Below are 16,589 nucleotides of genomic sequence, written 5' to 3' on the forward strand. Positions count from 1 at the left end.
AAATTGTGACTTTGTATATCACTTGAATGAAGAAAAAAAACTGAATTTTTGTCAACTCCATAAAACATAAACTCTGTCAGATTTTGTCTATACTCTTGCAAAAAATGGTTCCTAAAGGTTCTTCGGCTGTCCCCATATGAGAACCCTTTTTGGTTCCAGGTAGAACCCTCTGTAGAAAGGATTCTACTGTACCTAGAACCAAAAGGGTTCTACCTGCAACCAAAAAGGGTTCTTCAAAGGATTCTCCTATGGGGACAGCCGAAGAACTCTTAGGGTTTTAGATAGCAAAATTGTTCCTAATAGTATAATGTCAACTCCGTCAGAATGTTGAAAGATCTGATAGAATGATTATGTTGTCATTGGGGATTTTCAAATGAATCTTTTGCTATATTTTATAATTGTTTGTATTGAACTTTTATTTTTAAAGGCAAAAATATGTATGTTTTGAGTATTTGTTGTCAACTCCGTCAGTGCTTTGTGAACTCCGTCACTGATGGCTAACCCCCTTAAGAAAAAAAGATTTGGTCAATATTCGGAAAATAATACCAGTAATACCGTATATATAAGTTAACTGTATGAAAATCTGGATACCGCCCAAACCTAGACTGCAGTACAAATCCTACATACACACACAGAGAACGAAAAAACTATAATACACACACACACCACACACACATACACTTTTCAATCCAGCATATTGCTTTTATCCCTTAATCCTTAACTGTTTAAGGAAGCGAAGGAGAGAAATCCCTTCACAATGTCTGAGCTCAGCATTGCCTGGCAACGGCTCACACACACACACACATACACACACACACACACACTCATAGTCTATCTCACAAATACCAACACACTCACACATCTCACACATCAGATTGTGGTTTGGGGCTAAAACAATTGCCTTTTCCGGACTTCCAGAACATTCTCCAGTTTCACTATGTAGCGTTTCAGTGTGTGTCAGAGAGATGGAGAGACCGAGAGAGATAGCAGCAGTATTTGTCCTCTGTGTGAGCCTTTCCTACTCAAGACATAGAATGTCCACCATGACACTTGGACCTTCATTTCCCATCAGGCCTTAGTCCTGCTCCAGTTCCATGATACCTGGAACAACTACAACAAGCACTAAAGCCCTCTCAATCTTTTATTAACTAGTCTTACTGCTGCTTTACCCTCAGTGGAGGGCATATTGACATCACTCAGAATAACAGTTCAAATACAAAGCCATGATGTTGGTTGATTATTCTGTGTTAAAGGATGATAGAGAGAGAGAGGAGGGGGAGAGGGAGAGAATGAAAGGCAAAGACAACAACACTCATCTCAACAACACTCATCTCAACAACACTCATCTCAACAACACTCATCTCAACAACACTCATCCCTGATGCGTGTTTTCAATCCTCTTTTGTTTATTCTCAAGCGTTTATGAATCCATGTTTCTCCCAATTGCTTTTTCCTGACGTGACAAAGAAGCTGACAGGGACAGAGGGAGGAGAGGAGAGAGGGAGCAGCTAAAAGGATGAGGTGGAGGGGGGCAGGGAGGGGGGCCAGGAGGGGTAGAGGGGGGGTGTTGGACTGTTGAGTCTTTTGCTCTGATTGAAAGAGACAGTGAGATACAGTGATATGGAACATCTGTTTGTGGGTTTCAAATGGCTTCCTGTCTATTGCTTTGCCCGTGTGGAAAAATAATGGCAAAATGAAAGCACTGACCCATTTTCCCCTTTCTTCTCCCTTTCCTTTCCTTTTCTTCCCTGCACTACCAGTCAGGGTCATCTGAAAACCATACTCAGTGGATGTGGGGTGGTATTTTGTGTGTGTTCATGTGAAATCCAAACTCAGTGACTCAGATGAACAGCCTCTCAAAGGCCTTTAAGGACAGACCAGAGCATAGTCATTCTAGAGACAGGAGCACAGACACTTGTCTTTGTCACATTCTGTTTGTGTGTGTGTGTGTGTGTGTGTGTGTGTGTGTGTGTGTGTGTGTGTGTGTGTGTGTGTGTGTGTGTGTGCGTGCGTGCGTGCGTGCGTGCGTGCGTGCGTGCGTGCGTGCGTGCGTGCGTGCGTGCGTGCGTGCGTGCGTGCGTGTGTGTGTGTGTGTATGTGGCCTAGCCCCAGTAGACTGGGAGGAGCAGCTGTGTTGATTGGTTTTAGTGCTGAGGGCTTTTCCAAACCCATAACTCCATGTGTTTCAGTGTGTGTGTGTGTGTGTGTGTCTATCTAAATGTGTGTCTGTGTGTCTGAGTATTCAATGCTTCAGGGTATTGGAGTTGGATCAGAGCCAGAGACTCAGGGAGCTGCCAACAGAGTGCCAAGAGACATGCAGTAACACACACACACACACACACACAATCCCCTCCTCTCTCAGCCCTATCCCCTATATGAGTAACAAGAACCAATATTAGAGAACAGAGAGGTGGGTTTTAGCAGACTCAGTGTATGCGTCACTGCTCCAGTTCATTCTGTATTGTGCCATGTAAAGCCATTATGAACCCTGCGCGTACGTATAGTATATATTCATCTGTTAATCTCACATCTGGTACACTTTGTCAGAGTCGGACTGACACAGGGATGAACTGTGCTGTTTACAGGAAAGGATTCTGTTGAACCTGATGATTGGACAAAAATACCCAAAGTAAAGTGGTGATAGAATATACTGTACAGTATCTGCCTGGTGTGGTGCATGTGTGGGGCCCGTGGTGCAGGTGAAATGGTGTGGGGCCCGTGGTGCAGGTGAAATGGTGTGGGGCCCGTGGTGCAGGTGAAATGGTGTGGGGCCCGTGGTTCAGGTGAAATGGTGTGGGGCCCGTGGTGCAGGTGAAATGGTGTGGGGCCCGTGGTGCAGGTGAAATGGTGTGGGGCCTGTGGTTCAGGTGAAATGGTGTGGGGCCTGTGGTTCAGGTGAAATGGTGTGGGGCCCGTGGTGCAGGTGAAATGGTGTGGGGCCCGTGGTGCAGGTGAAATGGTGTGGGGCCCGTGGTGCAGGTGAAATGGTGTGGGGCCCGTGGTGCAGGTGAAATGGTGTGATAAACATGTGATGTGAAAGGTTCTCCAAGCGCTGTCTGTTAACTACTGATGCTTTGCAACAATGCATGATATTTACTTCTCCCAGATTCTTTAGAAAATGTGAATTCATCAATCTTATCTTGTATTTGTTTTCCAGGAGTTTGCCACTCTGACCAAAGAGCTGAATGTGTGTCAGGAGCAGCTGTTGGAGAAAGAAGAGGAGATATCTGAACTGAAAGCTGAGAGGAACAACACCAGGGTAAGAGTGAGTGTGTGCATGCGTGCAGAAGTGAGTGTATAACCTGTGTATAATATGTGTGTATAACCTGTGTATAATATGTGTGTATAACCTGTGTATAATATGTGTGTATAACCTGTGTATAATATGAGTGTATAACATGTGTATAATATGTGTGTATAACATGTGTATAATATGTGTGTATAACCTGTGTATAATATGTGTGTATAACATGTGTGATGTCTCTGTCCTAGCTTCTCTTGGAGCACCTGGAGTGTCTGGTGTCTCGTCACGAGCGCAGTCTGAGGATGACGGTGGTGAAGAGACAGGCTCCTCCCCCCTCTGGGGTCTCCAGCGAGGTGGAGGTCCTCAAGGCCCTCAAGTCCCTGTTCGAACACCACAAAGCCCTGGACGAGAAGGTGTGTTTGTACCTTTATCTCACTGCAAACCAGGCTTTTATTCCAAACTAACACTGCGGTTGTGTGTCTTACAGGTGCGTGAGAGGCTTCGGGTGGCTCTTGAGAGAGTGACTACACTGGAGGGACAGTTATCAGCCACAACTCAGGAGGTGTGTGTTTGGTTTGTGTGTGTGTGTGTGTGCGTGCATGGTGTGTGTATAGCATCTCTCCTGTCCCCACCTACCATCTGCTGTCCCCACCTACCATCCCAGTCTGTTAGCTATTCTGAATGTCCCACACGCAACCAGGTGACTGCCTCTTCTGCTCTCTCTCTTTCTCTCTCTCTTTCTCTTTCTCTCTCTATCTTTCGTTCTTTCTCTCTCTCTCTCTCTCACTCTCTCTCTCTGCCTCCTAAACACACACACAGCACCAAGGGACACTCATATTCTCTTAAAATGTATCTTTCTTGTTCATTCAGTCATCTGTTCCCTCACTTTATCTATCTGTCTCTCTCTCCCTCTCCCCTGTCCTCATCTGTTCAACAAGAATTCATTAAAAAAGGCAAATAAGAATAAATAGTCAGTAGAAGCTGTGCTGAGGAAAACCCCAATCGGTGATTTGAAGGAATTTTAATGTACTACAGTGACTTGCAAAAGTATTCATCCCCCTTGCCGTTTTTTCTATTTTGTTGCATTACAACCTGTAATTTAAATTGATTTTTATTTGGGTTTCATGTAATGATCTGGTGCAACCAATTACCTTCAGAAGTCACATAATTAGTTAAATAAAGTCCACCTGTGTGCAATCTAACTGTCACATGATCTGTCACATGATCTCAGTATATATACACCTGTTCTGAAAGGCCCTAGAGTCTGCAACACCACTAAGCAAGGGGCACCACCAAGCAAGCGGCACCATGAAGACCAAGGAGCTCTCCAAACAGATCAGGGACAAAGTTGTGGAGAAGTACAGATCAGGGTTGGGTTATAAAAAAATATCAGAAACTTTGAACATCCCACAGAGCACCATTAAATCCATTATTAAAAAAAGGAAAGAATATGGCACCACAACAAACCTGCCAAGAGAGGGCCTCCCACCAAAACTCACGGACCAGGCAAGGAGGGCATTCATCAGAGAGGCAACAAAGAGACCAAAGATAACCCTGAAGGAGCTGCAAAGCTCCACAGCGGAGATTGGAGTATCTGTCCATAGGACCACTTTAAGCTGTACACTCCACAGAGCTGGGCTTTACGGAAGAGTGGCCAGAAAAAAGCCATTGCTTAAAGAAAAAAATAAGCAAACACGTTTGGTGTTTGGCAAAAGGCATGTGGGAGACTCCCCAAACATATGGAAGAAGGTACTCTGGTCAGATGAGACTAAAATGTAGCTTTTTGGCCATCAAGGAAAATGCTATGTCTGGCGCAAACCCAACACCTCTCATCACCCCGAGAACACCATCCCCACAGTGAAGCATGGTGGTGGCAGCATCATGCTGTGGGGATGTTTTTAATCGGCAGGGACTGGGAAACTGGTCAGAATTGAAGAAATTATGGATGGCGCTAAATACATGGAAATTCTTGAGGGAAACCTTTTTTCAGTCTTCCAGAGATTTGAGACTGGGACGGAGGTTCACCTTCCAGCAGGACAATGACCCTAAGCATACTGCTAAAGCAACACTCAAGTGGTTTAAGGGGAAACATTTAAATGTCTTGGAATGGCCTAGTCAAAGCCCAGACCTCAATCCAATTCAGAATTTGTGGTATGACTTAAAGATTGCTGTACACCAGCGGAACCCATCCAACTTGAAGGAGCTGGAGCAGTTTTGCCTTGAATAATGGGCAAAAATCCCAGTGGCTAGATGTGCCAAGCTTATAGAGACATACCCCACGAGACTTGCAGCTGTAATTGCTGCAAAAGGTGGCTCTACAAATTATTGACTTTGGGGGGGGGGGTGAATAGTTATGCATGCTCAAGTTTTCAGTTTTTTTTGTCTTATTTCTTGTTTGTTTCAAAATAAAAAATATTTTGCATCTTCAAAGTGGTAGGCATGTTGTGTTAATCAAATGATACAAACCTCAAAAAAATCAATTTTAATTCCAGGTTGTAAGACAACAAAATAGGAAAAATGCCAAGGGGGGTGAATACTTTCGCAAGCCACTGTAATTCTAGGATCCAAAGTAATAACTTGTCAGACGAGCACCTTTCACTTCTCGGCTTAATGTCTCTCCAACGCACTGGAGGGAGCCTGCATAGAATAGAATAGAAAATAAAATGTATTTGAATAGAAAATAATAGAATAGAAATGCAGAGTTTTCAAACTCTTTTTGAGATGAGAATTTTAATGGCCACCATATGGTCAGGAGAAAATATCATATTTCCTTTCTCAGATAATTCCAGAAGCAGTACTAATACAGTCAGGGTGTTTGTTTCCCAATGGAATGAGGGAAATTCTGACAGACAGAGTTCATTGCTCATTCCACAGAATTCCCTGAATATTCCTGAAGCTTGTTCCTGGTGTTGTGATGTTCCTATTTGGAGCGGTGGGGTGGGGAGTAGGCTTGGGCGATATACAGTTTATACCGTATACCGGGGTATTTTGAAATACAGACGGTATGATTTTTAATACCGCCTCGCAGGGGCTGTGGGGGGTGCGTGCTACGCCACTGCTTATAACTATAAGTTAAGTATAACTATAAGAAACCTAAGATGTGTCAAATAAATGATATCCAGCTCAGGGCTCCAGCTATGCATTTGGTTTGCTACTTGCTAGCTAAGTGGCTAGATGTCAAGATCAAGCCTCTTGATTACAGCAGAGAAATTCAAGCCCCTTCTGGATCATGATTAACTGTAAGTCGCTCTGGATGAGAGCGTCTGCTAAATGACTAAAATTTAAAATGTAAGATCCCTGTTGCCTAAATTGTTTTGTGCGTCAAAAATATACAGGTACAGTGCCTTCGGAAAGTATTCATACCGCTTGACTTTTTCCACATTTTGTTAGGTTACAGCCTTATTCTAAAATTGATTAAATAAAACAATTTCCTCATCAATCTACACACAATACCCCATAATGACAAAGCGAAAACTGATTTTTATAAATTTTTGCAAATGTATTAAAAACAAAGGTTCACCTTCCAACAGGACAACGACCCTAAGCACACAGCCAAGACAATGCAGGAGTGGCTTCGGGACAAGTCTCTGAATGTCCTTGAGTGGCCCAGCCAGAGCCCGGACTTGAACCCAATCGAACATCTCTGGAGAGACCTGAAAATAGCTGTGCAGCAACGCTCCCCATCCAACCTGGAAGAGCTTGAGAGGATCTGCAGAGAAGAATGGGAGAAACTCCCCAAATACAGGTGTGCCAAGCTTGTAGCGTCATACTCAGTAAGACTCAAGGCTGTAATCGCTTCAACAAAGTACTGAGTTTTTCAGTTTTAAAAAATATATAAATTAGCAAAAATTATAAAAACCAGTTTTTGCTTTGTCATTATGGGATATTGTGTGTAGATTTAATCAATTTTAGAATAAGGCTGTAACCTAACAAAAGTTGGAAAAAGTCAAGGGGTCTGAGTACTTTCCCGAAGGCACTGTATATATATATATTGTTTTAGAAATAGCGCCCCTTGTGTGCACTTCTGGTAATACCATATACTCCGGTATGGTACAGAAACGGTATGATGGTATGAAAATCTGGAAATCGCCCAAACCTAATGGGGAGTCTAGTGCCTGCAGCAGCCAGGGACAAATGTCTGAACTGGGGACAGTCACAGCCTGTTAGAACTCTGGGACTGGGTCAGGACTTCCATACCTTGTTCCATTAATGCTGTTGTAGGAAACTGTAGAATAGACATACATAAAGAGCAAGAGAGTTAGAGAGAAAGGGGGAAAGAGATGGGGAAGGACAGGTAGATAGAGGGGGCAGAGCCATCTCAGTCCCACACAATCTGAGGGACTAGAGGGCCTTACCAGGACTGAATGTCCCGGCTTCCTGGCCTGCAATATGTACAGTGAGGGAAAAAAGTATTTGATCCCCTGCTGATTTTGTACGTTTGCCCACTGACAAAGAAATGATCAGTCTATAATTTTAATGGTAGGTTTATTTGAACAGTGAGAGACAGAATAACAACAACAATATCCAGAAAAACGCATGTCAAAAATTGTATAAATTGATTTGCATTTTAATGAGGGAAATAAGTATTTGACCCCCTCTGAAAAACATTACTTAGTACTTGGTGGCAAAACCCTTGTTGGCAATCACAGAGGTCAGACGTTTCTTGTAGTTGGCCACCAGGTTTGCACACATCTCAGGAGGGATTTTGTCCCACTCCTCTTTGCAGATCTTCTCCAAGTCATTAAGGTTTCGAGGCTGACGTTTGGCAACTCGAACCTTCAGCTCCCTCCACAGATTTTCTTTGGGATTAAGGTCTGGAGACTGGCTAGGCCGCTCCAGGACCTTAATGTGCTTCTTCTTGAGCCACTCCTTTGTTGTCTTGGCCGTGTGTTTTGGGTCATTGTCATGCTGGAATACCCATTCACGACCCATTTTCAATGCCCTGGCTGAGGGAAGGAGGTTCTCACCCAAGATTTGACGGTACATGGCCCCGTCCATCGTCCCTTTGATGTGGTGAAGTTGTCCTGTCTCCTTAGCAGAAAAACACCCCCAAAGCATAATGTTTCCACCTCCATGTTTGATGGTGGGGATGGTGTTCTTGGGGTCATAGGCACCATTCCTCCTCCTCCAAACACGGCGAGTTGAGTTGATGCCAAAGAGCTCCATTTTGGTCTCATCTGACCACAACACTTTCACCCAGTTCTCCTCTGAATCATTCAATGTTCATTGGCAAACTTCAGACAGCCTGTATATGTGCTTTTCTGAGCAGGGGGACCTTGCGGGCGCTGCAGGATTTCAGTCCTTCACGGCGTAGTGTGTTACCAAATGTTTTCTTGGTCCCAGCTGCCTTGAGATCATTGACAAGATCCTCCCGTGTAGTTCTGGGCTGATTCCTCACTGTTCTCATGATCATTGCAACTCCACGAGGTGAGATCTTGCATGGAGCCCCAGGCCGAGGGAGATTGACAGTTATTTTGTGTTTCTTCCATTTGCGAATAATCACAACCAACTGTTGTCACCTTCTCACCAAGCTGCTTGGCGATGGTCTTGTAGCCCATTCCAGCCTTGTGTAGGTCTACAATCTTGTCCCTGACATCCTTGGAGAGCTCTTTGGTCTTGGCCATGGTGGAGAGTTTGGAATCTGATTGATTGATTGCTTCTGTGGACAGGTGTCTTTTATACAGGTAACAAACTGAGATTAGGAGCACTCCCTTTAAGAGTGTGCTCCTAATCTCAGCTCGTTACCTGTATAAAAGACACCTGGGAGCCAGAAATCTTTCTGATTGAGAGGGGGTCAAATACTTACAGTGGGGGAAAAAAGTATTTAGTCAGCCACCAATTGTGCAAGTTCTCCCACTTAAAAAGATGAGAGAGGCCTGTAATTTTCATCATAGGTACACGTCAACTATGACAGACAAAATGAGATTTTTTTTCTCCAGAAAATCACATTGTAGGATTTTTAATGAATTTATTTGCAAATTATGGTGGGAAATAAGTATTTGGTCAATAACAAAAGTTTCTCAATACTTTGTTATATACCCTTTGTTGGCAATGACACAGATCAAACATTTTCTGTAAGTCTTCACAAGGTTTTCACACACTGTTGCTGGTATTTTGGCCCATTCCTCCATGCAGATCTCCTCTAGAGCAGTGATGTTTTAGGGCTGTCGCTGGGCAACACAGACTTTCAACTCCCTCCAAAGATTTTCTATGGGGTTGAGATCTGGAGACTAGCTAGGCCACTCCAGGACCTTGAAATGCTTCTTACGAAGCCACTCCTTCGTTGCCCGGGCGGTGTGTTTGGGATCATTGTCATGCTGAAAGACCCAGCCACGTTTCATCTTCAATGCCCTTGCTGATGGAAGGAGGTTTTCACTCAAAATCTCACGATACATGGCCCCATTCATTCTTTCCTTTACACGGATCAGTTGTCCTGGTCCCTTTGCAGAAAAACAGCCCCAAAGCATGATGTTTCCACCCCCATGCTTCACAGTAGGTATGGTGTTCTTTGGATGCAACTCAGCATTCTTTGTCCTCCAAACACGACGAGTTGAGTTTTTACCAAAAAGTTCTATTTTGGTTTCATCTGACCATATGACATTCTCCCAATCCTCTTCTGGATCATCCAAATGCACTCTAGCAAACTTCAGACGGGCCTGGACATGTACTGGCTTAAGCAGGGGGACACGTCTGGCACTGCAGGATTTGAGTCCCTGGCGGCGTAGTGTGTTACTGATGGTAGGCTTTGTTACTTTGGTCCCAGCTCTCTGCAGGTCCCCCGTGTGGTTCTGGGATTTTTGCTCACCGTTCTTGTGATCATTTTGACCCCACGGGGTGAGATCTTGCGTGGAGCCCCAGATCGAGGGAGATTATCAGTGGTCTTGTATGTCTTCCATTTCCTAATAATTGCTCCCACAGTTGATTTCTTCAAACCAAGCTGCTTACCTATTGCAGATTCAGTCTTCCCAGCCTGGTGCAGGTCTACAATTTTGTTTCTGGTGTCCTTTGACAGCTCTTTGGTCTTGGCCATAGTGGAGTTTGGAGTGTGACTGTTTGAGGTTGTGGACAGGTGTCTTTTATACTGATAACAAGTTCAAACAGGTGCCATTAATACAGGTAACGAGTGGAGGACACAGGAGCCTCTTAAAGAAGAGGTCTGTGAGAGCCAGAAATCTTGCTTGTTTGTAGGTGACCAAATACTTATTTTCCACCATAATTTGCAAATAAATTCATAAAAAATCATACAATATGATTTTCTAAAATTTGTTTCATCAATTTGTCTGTCATAGTTGACGTGTACCTATGATGAAAATTACAGGCCTCTCTCATCTTTTTCAGTGGGAGAACTTGCACAATTGGTGGCTGACTAAATACTTTTTATAATTAAATATTTCCCTAATTAAAATGCAAATCAATTTATAACATTTTTGACATGCGTTTTTCTGGATTTTTTTGTTGTTATTCTGTCTCTCCCTGTTCAAATAAACCTACCATTAAAATGATAGACTGATCATGTCTTTGTCAGTGGGCAAACCTACAAAATCAGCAGGGGATCAAATACTTTTATCCCTCACTGTATATCTCTGTGTGCCTCTGAGTCCCTGAAGAGCAATGTCATGCAGCTTTGGTTCTCCTCCTTCATTCTGTGTATGTCTGGGCTAAAGCCAAAACATGCCTACAGTGGCTTGCGAAAGTATTCACCCCCCTTGGCATTTTTCCTATTTTGTTGCCTTACAACCTGGAATTAAAATAGATTTTTGGGGGGTTTGTATCATTTGATTTACACAACATGCCTACCACTTTGAAGATGCAAAATATTTTTTTTGTGTGAAACAAACAAGAAATAAGACAAAAAACAGAAATCTTGAGCGTGCATAACTATTCACCCCCCTAAAGTCAATACTTTGTAGAGCCACCTTTTGCAGCAATTACAGCTGCATGTCTCTAGGGGTATTGAGAGGTGTTGGGTTTGCGCCAGACATAGCGTTTTCCTTGATGGCCAAAAAGCTCAATTTTAGTCTCATCTGACCATAGTACCTTCTTCCATATGTTTGGGGAGTCTCCCACATGACTTTTGGCAAACACCAAACGTGTTTGCTTATTTTTTTCTTAAAGCAATGGCTTTTTTTCTGGTCACTCTTCCGTAAAGCCCAGCTCTGTGGAGTGTACGGCTTAAAGTGGTCCTATGGACAGATACTCCAATCTCCGCTGTGGAGCTTTGCAACTCCTTCAGGTTTATCTTTGGTCTCTTTGTTGCCTCTCTGATGAATGCCCTCCTTGCCTGGTCCGTGAGTTTTGGTGGGCGGCCCTCTCTTGGCAGATTTGTTGTGGTGCCATTTTTTTATAATGGATTTAATGGTGCTCTGAGGGATGTTCAAAGTTTCTGATATTTTTTTATAACCCAACCCTGATCTGTACTTCTCCACAACTTTGTCCCTGACCTGTTTGGAGAGCTGCTTGGTCTTCATGGTGCCGCTTGCTTGGTGGTGCCCCTTGCTTAGTGGTGTTGCAGACTCTGGGGCCTTTCAGAACAGGTGTATATATACTGAGATCATGTGACAGATCATGTGACACTTAGATTGCACACAGGTGGACTTTATTTAACTAATTATGTGACTTCTGAGGGTAATTGGTTGCACCAGATCTTACTTAGGGGCTTCATAGCAAAGGGGGTGAATACAGTGGAGAAAAAAAGTATTTAGTCAGCCACCAATTGTGCAAGTTCTCTCTCTTAAAAAGATGAGAGAGGCCTGTCATTTTCATCATAGGTACACGTCAACTATGACAGACAAATTGCGGGAAAAAAATCCAGAAAATCACATTGTAGGAGTTTTAATGAATTTATTTGCAAATTATGGTGGAAAATAAGTATTTGGTCACCTACAAACAAGCAAGATTTCTGGCTCTCACAGACCTGTAACTTCCTCTTTAAGAGGTTTCTCTGTCCTCCACTCGTTACCTGTATTAATGGCACCTGTTTGAACTTGTTATCAGTATAAAAGACACCTGTCCACAACCTCAAACAGTCACACTCCAAACTCCACTATGGCCAAGACCAAAGAGCTGTCAAAGGACACCAGAAACAAAATTGTAGACCTGCACCAGGCTGGGAAGACTGAATCTGCAATAGGTAAGCAGCTTGGTTTGAAGAAATCAACCGTGGGAGCAATTATTAGGAAATGGAAGACATACAAGACCACTGATAATCTCCCTCGATCTGGGGCTCCACGCAAGATCTCACCCCGTGGGGTCAAAATGATCACAAGAACGGTGAGCAAAAATCCCAGAACCACACGGGGGGACCTAGTGAATGACCTGCAGAGAGCTGGGACCAAAGTAACAAAGCCTACCATCAGTAACACACTACGCCGCCAGGGACTCAAATCCTGCAGTGCAGACGTGTCCCCCTGCTTAAGCCAGTACATGTGCAGGCCCGTCTGAAGTTTGCTAGAGTGCATTTGGATGATCCAGAAGAGGATTGGGAGAATGTCATATGTCATATGGTCAGATGAAACCAAAATAGAACTTGTCGTGTTTGGAGGACAAAGAATGCTGAGTTGCATCCAAAGAACACCATACCTACTGTGAAGCATGGGGGTGGAAACATCATGCTTTGGGGCTGTTTTTCTGCAAAGGGACCAGGACGAATGATCCGTGTAAAGGAAAGAATGAATGGGGCCATGTATCATGTGATTTTGAGTGAAAACCTCCTTCCATCAGCAAGGGCATTGAAGATGAAACGTGGCTGGGTCTTTCAGCATGACAATGATCCCAAACACACCGCCCGGGAAACGAAGGAGTGGCTTCGTAAGAAGCATTTCAAGGTCCTGGAATGGCCTAGCCAGTCTCCAGATCTCAACCCCATAGAAAATCTTTGGAGGGAGTTGAAAGTCCGTGTTGCCCAGCGACAGCCCCAAAACATCACTGCTCTAGAGGAGATCTGCATGGAGGAATGGGCCAAAATACCAGCAACAGTGTGTGAAAACCTTGTGAAGACTTACAGAAAACGTTTGACCTGTGTCATTGCCAACAAAGGGTATATAACAAAGTATTGAGAAACTTTTGTTATTGACCAAATACTTATTTTCCACCATAATTTGCAAATAAATTCATAAAAAATCCTACAATGTGATTTTCTGGATTTTTTTTCCTCATTTTGTCTGTCATAGTTGACGTGTACCTATGATGAAAATTACAGGCCTCTCTCATCTTTTTAAGTGGGAGAACTTGCACAATTGGTGGCTGACTAAATACTTTTTTCCCCACTGTACATATGCACGCAACACTTTTCCGTTATTTATTTTTTTGAATTTTCTGAAACAAGTTATTTTTTTCATTTCACTTCACCAATTTGGACTATTTTGTGTATGTCCATTACATGAAATTCAAATAAAAATCCATTTAAATTACAGGTTGTAATGCAACAAAATAGGAAAAAACGGCAAGGGGGATGAATACTTTTGCAAGGCACTGTACCTACCGGTCCTCAAACACAACCTAGTGTAGACACACCCGTAGACACACCTGCATCCAACCTCAGTCAGACGCTTGCTACTTCACTTTTGACCTTGAGGTGTCCCTTTTCCCTCTGTGTGTGCGTGTGTGTGTGCGTGTGTGTGTGTGTGTGTGTGTGTGTGTGTGTGTGTGTGTGTGTGTGTGTGTGTGTGTGTGTGTGTGTGTGTGTGTGTGTGTGTGTGTGATTGCAGCTGACCAATGTGAGGCAGAGGAAGGAGGGAGACTCTTTGGACAGGAACGACACATCCAAATCCACCTGGAAGGTCTGTCTGTCTGTCTCCCCCCGCTCTCTCTCTCTCTTTCCCTGTCTGTCTGTCTTTCTGTCTATCTGCCTCCCCCCTCTCTCTCTCTCTCTCAAACACATACACACACACAGTGGATGAGTTAGGCTAAATGCAGAATCTACTCTGTGTGATTTAAAGCTCTTTTGTCATTGTGATGATTATAATGTGGTTTGAGCCCTACTGTACTATCAGAGAGCCCCCCCATCTCCCTCCCTGAAATGAGCATGTGTTTTGTAACCGTGTCTGTCTGTGTCTGTCCATGGGGAATAATAAAGCTTTATGTAATTAAACATGGAGGACAGTTTGTGCCTGGTCAGAAATCCCACAAGAGGGTGACCTAATGAGATGACCTAATTCTCTGGACAGAGCACTCATTGAGCATCAGAAACATGTCTGGAAGTTTACCTGGGATGTATGGGTTCTGTGATAATGCTTTATCATCCTAATAAGATAATTAATTGCTTCTTTCTTTGGCCAAGAGTGCGACAGTAAAACAGTGATGTCATCAGCGGTCACACACTCACTAGGCAGCAAGAGAGAGCAAGAGAGAGTGGAAGTGTCTGGGTACTGGATACTGTGCTGACACAGAATGTGCAGTCTTGTCTGTATGTCCCCTACTTCACAGAGCCACACTGCCCCAGATCCATGTCAACACACTGTACTCCCCACCTACACCCAGCCACACACACACACACACACACATACACACACAAAAGCTGCATACCCAACCAACACTCCACCTTACCTTACCTACCCTCACCCTTAACCTCACCAAAACCCTAACTTCCTGCCTCACCTTAACCTAACCCTTTACCCCAGCCTACGCTTAGCTCAATACCTACCAACAGCTCCTTGAATGCTTTACAGGTTCTTATAGACCTGGCCTAACACCCTAGGAACTCTAGAGGAAGGGACAGACAGACAGACTGACAGACTCTTCATGTTCTCTATCTATGATATGAGTAAGAAGCATGTATTAGAGCCATACTGAGTCTGAGTGGCAACATGTGGGTCTGTGCGTGTGTATGAGGACAGATGAATAGGAGAGAGAGTGAGGGGGGTCCTGATAGCGGGGCTGCCCGCTGTGCTGCCTGACTCAATGTCCCTGAAGGCTCCTCTCATTAACACCCCAGAATTAATTTAAGGCTGAGAGAGAAACATCAAAACAACAACATCTCACCACACACACACACACACACCACACACCACACAAATGGTGCCTTTCTGGGTCATTAAGACCAAGTGTAGCAGAATAAACTTTCTTCAAGTTAATATGAGCATCACAACATGGCACCTCCCCTATGTCTCTCCCTCTCTCTGTCTTTCTATAAACAAGGTCTGTGTGTGTGTGTGTGTGTGTGTGTGTGACCCTCCAGAGGCTACCTAACGGTTCCGTAGATGCCCATGATGATGGTAGCCGGTCAGTGGAGCTCCAGGAGCTTCTTGATCGGACCAATCAGGAGCTGGTTCAGAGCCGCGAGCGTTCGGGAACACTCAGTACACGCGTGGCAGAGCTGGAGGCGGAGCTAGCCAACACTCGCCGAGACCTGAGTCGCAGCGAAGAGCTGTCAATCAAACAACAGAGGGAACAGAGAGAGGTGAGCGTAAAAGAGGAGAGAGGAGAGGAGGAGGGAGAGGAGGAGGAATTTAAGAAGTCCCGTTCATAAACATAAACACTGTTTATTCTATAGATCTCTCCAGTGTCCAGATTGATAATTTATGTTATGTTTCCAAGTATAAACACACACACACACACAGTATATTTTTTTCTCTTACTATATGCCTGTTGTAGGGGCTGGCACAGAGGGAGGATATGGAGGAGCGGATTACAACGTTAGAAAAACGTTACCTGGCCGCTCAGAGGGAAACCACCCACATCCATGACCTGAACGACAAATTGGAGAACGAACTGGCTACCAAGGACTCTCTGCACCGACAGGTAACACACACACACACACACACACACACACACACACACACACACACACACACACACACATGCTGAATTAGTCACTAACGACAGTGCATGGGCAGGTATCACACATACGAACACACACAAACACACACACACATATACACACTCACTCACATACACACCCCTTGGGAGTTACGTGGGGGTCAATACTGTTTCACAGAAAGAGGGGATGGGGTGAGGTAAGGAACACACACACGAGGGGGTGAATGAGGGTTCATCAACAGTTCAGTTGAAGGTGAAGTTGAGTTCAGCTCCACTGGACCAGAGAACGTGAGGGTGACACATAGTATCCATTAGTACCTCGGAGACATCGTCAGGGACAGGCCTGGTAAGGTTCCATCTATCACACACACACACTCACACAGACAGACACACCAGTTAATATCAGCGGCTTCCCAGCTAACAATTCTAGGGAGAGAGAACGTTTTTGTAATGTTACCTGTAATGTTCCCCTAATGTTTGAGTGTCCAGTTTTCCATTAGTTAGTGGAACATTCTATCTATGTTAGCAAAAACCTTTTTAGAATGTTTTGGTGTTAAAGTTAGGAGAATGTCAAAACAGAACATTCACA

At 44.1% G+C, this 16,589-nt stretch overlaps 1 protein-coding gene across 1 annotated transcript in view; it reads left to right on the forward strand.

The window, feature by feature from the left end:
* Positions 1-16,589, forward strand: part of LOC311137905 (liprin-alpha-4-like) — a gene marked incomplete at both ends in the record, with an annotated part of 85,212 nt that overhangs the window by 44,864 nt on the left and 23,759 nt on the right. Inside the window, 6 exons of the mRNA XM_084172512.1 lie at positions 3,158-3,259; positions 3,493-3,657; positions 3,732-3,806; positions 13,951-14,022; positions 15,420-15,641; positions 15,836-15,982. Of these exons, the coding sequence (XP_084028638.1) occupies positions 3,158-3,259; positions 3,493-3,657; positions 3,732-3,806; positions 13,951-14,022; positions 15,420-15,641; positions 15,836-15,982 (783 nt within the window). The remainder of the gene's footprint in view (positions 1-3,157; positions 3,260-3,492; positions 3,658-3,731; positions 3,807-13,950; positions 14,023-15,419; positions 15,642-15,835; positions 15,983-16,589) is intronic.

Source organism: Coregonus lavaretus, assembly GCF_964263955.1.
Source record: "Coregonus lavaretus genome assembly, chromosome: 12".
NCBI classification, from domain to species: domain Eukaryota; kingdom Metazoa; phylum Chordata; class Actinopteri; order Salmoniformes; family Salmonidae; genus Coregonus; species Coregonus lavaretus.